The following is a 7,083-nucleotide window of genomic DNA, read 5'->3' as shown; positions in this document are numbered from 1 at the left end:
GTTGTGCATTTTGACCAGTTTATGGGAAAAGTATTCTTAAAATGCATTCAAAATTCTGAATAATTTGTAATATATAATTATTCACGGTATTTAGAAGTGCCCACGATAACAATACCGTGCATATTCATTACCGTGATATATCACATTACCGAATACCGGCACAAGTCTACTCCGCAATAATAGATGGCTCCTCAAATGATAAATAAAACTCCCATTTATGCTCTTAGACGAATCGAGTTATGAGCCATATGTGTTTGAAAGCGAGAGCGATGAAGGGTTCAGTGGGAGATGGATTAGAGAGATGCTGCTGTTGGTACATGAGTAACTGAGGACAGAAGTGGTTTAAAGCAGTTGTGTGCATGTGTACCTGAGGGCATGTGTGAGAATGTCATTGCACTCTCAGCGTGGTGCAATAACACACAGAGTAACTCAGATCACTGCAGCTGTGCTCAGACCTGTCAATACTCGTGTTGAGATGAAGATGCCTCGATGAGGGGCATGGGTGGCGCTAGGGAGTAACTAGCAGGTACTTCAGCACCCCCAAGAAAGACAAAAGCACCCCCACAAATTTTTTCCTGGAATCAATTATATACGTGCTGTAGCCTATTGCTCGTGCAGTGCAATAACAACGTGATTTGCAGCTGTCGCACTTTTCGTAATGTCATTATAGCATTTTATTTTAAAAATGGAGCGCTTCCTTGTTATTATATTGATTAATATAATAATATACTAAACAATCCTTTAATATATAGGCAGGCGTATTATAGCCTGTTCCGCGCTCAAGCTCGCGCATAAAGTAGGGTGACCATATTTTAGTTTTCCAAAAAGAGGACAGTGGGTGAGGGGGGCTGTGGTGTGGTTGGTTGGTGGTTAAAGTAATGCCCAAAGTAACGCAATGACCATATCCCAAATAACAAAACTCAAAATATGTCATTTCCATAATTAAAATACATATTTTACATTTACAGTCACTGTTATGCATATTGGGAAAATCAACCCATGGTAACAGTTTAAAAGTAGCCCAATTCCATTGAAAAAAAAACGCACACAATGAATGGCGACTGCAGAAAGCAAAAACCGACGATTTAGAAATTCCCGGCCAGACGCAATTTTTTAGGTCCGAAAAGAGGACATGTCCAGGAAAAAGAGGACGTATGGTCACCCTACATCAGGGGTCACCAAACTCGGTCATGGAGGGCCGGTGTCCTGCCGAGTTTAGCTTCAACTTGCCTAAACACACCTGCCTGAAAGTTTCAAGTATACCTAGTAAGACCTAGGGATATGCCGGTATCAAATTTTCATGTTGCGATTAATTGCTAATGCTTTTATTACGGTATACGGTATTATCACGATATTGAAATTAAGTTAAAAAAAAAGTGCTGTCATAATACAGTATAACAGGTTTAATAACTTTTTTCTTATAACAAAAATAACTGAACATTTAGCAGAAGTATTTCGCGCTCAAGCTCGCGCATAAAGCAGTTGCCTCAAAGCACCGGCAAAGTGATTATGAACGTGTCGGGGGGAAGAGAAGACATTTTAATTATTTATTAATAAATTAGTGCTTTCTGAGTCAGACAGGCTGCAAAGATGAAGTTGCCGAATTCCGACGCTGACTCGCCATCTCCTCATGGATGTGTCTTTACTAGAATTGCACCTTTTTATACGGACTACATAATTAGAGAATATTACAAAATCGAGTGGGCGAGTTTTCCTTATATTTATTTTATTATTCATATAAAAAAAGACCTGTAACCTGTTTTGGTTATATTTACTATTAATTGCCCAGCTCCCCCTGTCAATGATCTAGCACCCCCTCAGCACCTGCGTTCAAAATTCTCTGGCGCCGCCCCTGATGAGGGGAGGAAGCTGACAGAGAAAAAAGTGAATGAAGAACAGACTGAATGCAGACGAATTTCAATGTTTAAAGCTAAATTGTGTAATTTCCTCACTGCTAGTGTAACCAAACAGAATTGGAAACATAATGCTGCTTTCAAACAGATTTCCCCAAAGCTCTCCTCATTTCTTATTGGTCAGTTAAACAGATAGCCCTGCCCCAAACTCACTTAACTGGTTGAACCATTGGTTGATTTATAACATTTTTGTTTTATTTATTTTTTGATAAATCATTCTACAAATGACTTGCGTATAGTCTGCATATTAAGCGGGGAATGGTATCTAGAAACCATGTGACATGTAGTGTGTAATAAGTCTTTATTCTTACAGGCTCATGTAGTGATTTTAACCCTACAGACCTCTGTAATTATTGCAATGTATGACATGAGCCTTCTTTAAAAAGTGTGTAGGGTGTCATTTATACTTCAGGCTGTATTGTTTGTAAAATGTGTTGTTTATGGGCTGTAGTGAGGCTATAGTTTATGTACTGTGTATAATGAGTGTGTACGTAGGTTATACAGGATGTGGTGTATTAGTAGTTTATGGGTAGTAGTGAGATAGTGAAGTAGTCTATCCAGCTTAGATTTAGTGTAGTTTTAAATATGTAGTTTATAGACCAGTGTATACAGTGCAGTGTGACATTTCTTAAAGTGCTAAGTTTTACTACAGTAGTTTTGGATGATTAATTAATATAGTGTTAAATATACATAACGTACCTTTTATTTGAACGTGTATAAACATTTTCATCTGATGAAATTTTTGGAAGTTTTGTGCTTGGGTTCTGTCAGATATCTTAATATTATATCTTATATATTATTTGAATATTTTTGCTAACCAAGTCAGTATTTATTTGACCAAGTATCCGGTAATCTTTTTAAATACTACTACAATGTATTCTTTTTTTTCAATTTCTGTTTTATATTTTAATATATGTTATCACACAATCCTTTGGAAATCATAACATGCTGATTTGGTGTTCAAGAAACATTACTTATTATTGAAAACAGTTGCTGCTTAACATTTTTGTGGAAAACCTTACTGAAAATCTTTTTTTTCTTTGATTAGTAGAAACTAGGGGTGGAACGGTTCAACTTACTCACGGTTCGGTTTGCATCACGGTTTTAGAGTCACGGTTTCGGTACAGTTCGGTATGTGCTAATACAAATAAAATAAACAGTGATTTTCAGTTTTTTTTAGGTAGGTCTAACATTAGTTTTTAGGTACAGAAATTGAATAATGAAATGTAAAACATCATTGCATATTTGACTGTATAAATTAAAGATTAATCTTTATTAAAGTTACAAAAGCTATTCAGTCAAGAGCAGTGAGTGATTTCCTTGTTGTTGCTGTTTGATTAATATGAAGAAAGTGCTGTCACTTTAAGACACTGTAAGTACGTTCAGCCGGCTATGTCTGCTATAGGATGCTTACCAAGATGGGCATTTTTGACATAATTTATGAGTGAATTTATCCATTTAAACACAATACTTCAGAGAGAGCTTAAAGGGGTCATATGATGCTGCTAAAAAGAACATTATTTTGTGTATTTGGTGTAATGAAATGTGTTTATGCGGTTTAAGGTTCAAAAAACATTATTTTCCACATACTGTACATTACTGTTTCTCCTCTATGAAGGTCTTGATTGGTCTACAGAGGTCTTGATTGAATACCTTTCTGAAACGCGTCGATTTTTACAAAGCTCATCGTTCTGAAAAGTGAGGTGTGCTTTGATTGGCCAGCTATCCCGTGCGTTGTGATTGGCTGAATTCCTCAAGCTTGTGACGGAAATGTTACGCCCCTTACCATACTGTGATGCCCTGTCTGGCCGGAGCGACAAGACAAAAACATTAAAGGGGTCCTATTATGCTTTTTCACTTTTTCAAGTTTAGTTAGTCTGTAATGTTGCTGTTTGAGCATAAAACAGATCTGCGAAGTTACAAAGCTCAAAGTCCACTTTAAAAGTCGGAAAATATTTTATTTAACAGAAATCATTTTTCAAAAACTACAACGAACGACTCGTTTGGACTACAACGCATATTTTCCGGGATTTGTGATATCACAAATATCGACGAATGGGAGGAGACCTGGTTGAGCTGCACTAGAGAAGGCAACGAGTGTTATCACTGTGTCGGAGTGATAACGCGCTAGCTTTCCCAAGGCAGACGAACTTAGAGTGGTTACAACCATCCGGGTTTAAATCAAGCTCAAACTGATTTGATTTTGACGCAATATTTACACTGAAGCTCGCAGACGGCTATGGTAAGGGGCATGACATTTCCCGACCAGGCACCGAGTGCTGCCAATCACAACACACACTGGCCCACTGGCCCAGCTAACCAATCACAGCACATTTCGTATTTCAGAAGGCGGGCCTTCATTTGATACAGGAACTATTCGAGCCGTTCATGCCAGACTGGGGAAAGAGGAGTTGTAATAATGTAAAATATGTGAAAAATAATGTGTATGATGTGTAAAATGTGTAAAAACAACCTAGTATGAGAGCCTGTTCTAGTACACCCCCAAAACAAAATCAAGACTTTGTAAAAGAGCACAATAGGACCCCTTTAACAGTATCAATGTATTAAAGATCACCAACAATACCTCTGTCATTTGGTCTTCATTTCCCATAAACCTTTGCCCGGACTCATCACCACTCATTGTTTGCACCTGTGTCTCGTTAACCATGTCTGCTCACCCTATATGAGCCTGGTTCATATTTGTCATTCATTGCTAAGTCTTGTATGTGTCAGTACTGCATTCCTAAACCTTGTTTCCTGGTTCTTCCTTGTCTGGGTCCCTGCTATTGTTTCCCTGCCTGTCTCTGGATGACCCTTTGCCTGTGTTTTTTTCCCCTGTTGCTATTGTTTGGACTGATTGCCCATATTAGGACCTTTACCTGTTTTGGACTTTGATTGTGGGTTACCCCTTTAATAAAAACTGCATCGGAATTCTCAAACTTTGTGTACCTGTGCAGTTTCGTTACACAGAGTTGTCCTGACAGAAATTCATTCATTTTAAAGTATGGTTAAAAATTCACCCCAAAATGTAAATGCTGTCATCATTTACTCACCATCATGCCATACCCATGTGGCTGACTTTCTTCTGTTGTTTCGCAGAAAAGAGAAAGTCATGGGTTTGGAATGACATGAGTGTGAGTAAATGATGACTGATTTTTTTTTTGTGAACTGTGCCTTCAGTAGTTAAAAATACGGCTTCAATAATTAAATAGGTCCACTTTATCATTTGTAAAATAATTTGTAAAAACACTGAGAGAGCAAAACAGTTTATTGGCCCATGTAATCTTCAGCCGTACTGTATCTGCCAGAAGGGCTGCAGTGCGGCATCTCTGCCCAGGTCTCAGAGTATTTAGTGTTCAGCACTTACGAGACAGGTCAGCATGCGCGCCGAAGGGGAAACAGGGGAACTGAATTCATCAGAACACCAGCATTGTAGACTACTCTCCCAGGAATCAGTCACAGTCCTCCATAAAATGCGCTGCACACATCTGAATATTTGGGTTGAATTGTTCTGGAACAGTGTTGTAAATACTTAACCACTGATTTCTAGTCGTGTCCTCTTTTGGAAGGCCAAACAAAGTATTTTCACTTTTGCAATGAAACACAGCATCTTCACAACATGGCGGCAGTGGTGGCAGCAACAAAGTTATGCCTTCTTTCTTTACGTGAACATTTAGGCAGCGTTATGCAACTCTTCCCACATCATGACGTAGACATGTGGGGGCGTGTTTGAACGAGGCATTTTAGGAAGGCGTGGACCAGTCTAAACTTTTATAAAGAATATCTCTTTGGGTTTGAGACTTTAGTCTTTGCAACTTTAGGGATCTTATCTATTCACGAACAGCTTGTAACACTCCAAAGAGAAAGGAAAACTTAAAATCGCATCATATGACCCCTTTAATATTTACGTGCGTTCTGAGGTGAGGGTTTGCGCGCTTCGGATGAGCGCACGCACAAATCTTCTCACTGCGCGCGCGCTTCCTCTGGCTCTTAAATGTTTAAACTGGCAAAGCTTAATAAATGAGTTTAGTTTAAACGCAGATATCAACGTGTGTTGTTCAGGTCTCACCTGTGCGCGCGCGCTATCAGCACCCGGGTGATGACTGAATAAATGACTGCTCATATTCCAGCATACGGCATTCGAATTGAACAAGAGTGAATGGTTTGTCCACTTTTTTTTTCATTGCTGTTGTTGTAATGTATTGGGAAGCCAGAATGCACATCCATCAACAGAAACATACATTAGCTGAACCCTGTTTGTTTTACGTGTTATTTATAGCAAACCATATTACAGATGCGTTGTCAGATTTAAGTTGAACCGCGGTCCTAGTGCGTGCCGAACCGTGTGTGGAGAACCGTACGGTTCGATTTTTTCCACCCCTAGTAGAAACTGTATTTATTTGAAATAGCAATATTTTATAACATTATAAATCTTTACTGTCACTTTGGATCAATTGCTACTTGCTATTGAAATTCTTTCCGTCTCAGGGTCGTCATGTTAAAACGGGTCAGCTGGCAGCCATAAAGGTCATGGATGTGACTGAGGAAGAGGAGGAGGAAATCAAAGCTGAGATTAACATGCTGAAGAAGTACAGTCACCATAGGAACATCGCCACCTACTATGGAGCCTTCGTGAAGAAGAGTCCGCCCGGACATGACGACCAGCTCTGGGTCTGTGCTTCCTCAAACCTGATCACCACCATAACCTGTGATTTCTAACCTGCTAGAAAGTCCTGCATCAAGACACAGTGATAAATTATAGCTGCACTCTGTCATTAGTGGAAGAGGTTTAGCATGAAAAATAGGTCATGGACCTTGTTGATTTGGAAAAAATAGCCTGTATCAAGTTGTAGTTTCATATGTAAATTTAGTTTGTTTTTGTTTAGTTGGTGATGGAGTTTTGCGGTGCCGGCTCAGTAACAGACTTGGTGAAGAACACAAAGGGCAACTCCTTGAAAGAAGACTGGATTGCTTACATCTGCAGAGAAATACTGAGAGTAAGACTAACGAATTTACCATGAAATCTTCTTCTTCTTCTTCTTCCTCTTCTTCTTCTTCTTCTTCTTCTTCTTCCTTCCTCTTCTAACTCCTTCTTCTTCTTCTTCCTCTTCTTCTTCCTTCTTTCTTCTTCTTCTTCTTCTTCTTCTTCTTCTTCTTCTTCTTCTTCTTC

The 7,083-nt window shown here is 39.0% G+C and overlaps 1 protein-coding gene and 1 long non-coding RNA gene across 11 annotated transcripts in view; one reads left to right on the top strand and one right to left on the bottom strand.

The window, feature by feature from the left end:
* mink1 (misshapen-like kinase 1) overlaps nucleotides 1–7,083 on the top strand; it is a 51,437-nt gene that overhangs the window by 9,815 nt on the left and 34,539 nt on the right. For all 10 annotated transcript variants that reach the window (XM_016560622.1, XM_016560616.1, XM_016560617.1 and 7 more), the window contains exons 3-4: nucleotides 6,402–6,584; nucleotides 6,800–6,910. In XM_016560622.1, coding sequence (XP_016416108.1) covers nucleotides 6,402–6,584; nucleotides 6,800–6,910 — 294 coding nt within the window. The remainder of the gene's footprint in view (nucleotides 1–6,401; nucleotides 6,585–6,799; nucleotides 6,911–7,083) is intronic.
* LOC107746405 (uncharacterized) overlaps nucleotides 2,981–7,083 on the bottom strand; it is an 18,070-nt gene continuing 13,967 nt past the window's right edge. Inside the window, exon 3 of the long non-coding RNA XR_001640685.1 lies at nucleotides 2,981–2,991. This is a non-coding gene — a long non-coding RNA (uncharacterized LOC107746405). The remainder of the gene's footprint in view (nucleotides 2,992–7,083) is intronic.

This window comes from Sinocyclocheilus rhinocerous, unplaced genomic scaffold (genome assembly GCF_001515625.1).
Source record: "Sinocyclocheilus rhinocerous isolate Xijiao unplaced genomic scaffold, SAMN03320098_v1.1 scaffold77, whole genome shotgun sequence".
Lineage (NCBI taxonomy): Eukaryota > Metazoa > Chordata > Actinopteri > Cypriniformes > Cyprinidae > Sinocyclocheilus > Sinocyclocheilus rhinocerous.
The sequence above is the reverse complement of the archived record's forward strand: the minus strand, read 5'-3'. Positions and strand labels throughout refer to the sequence as shown.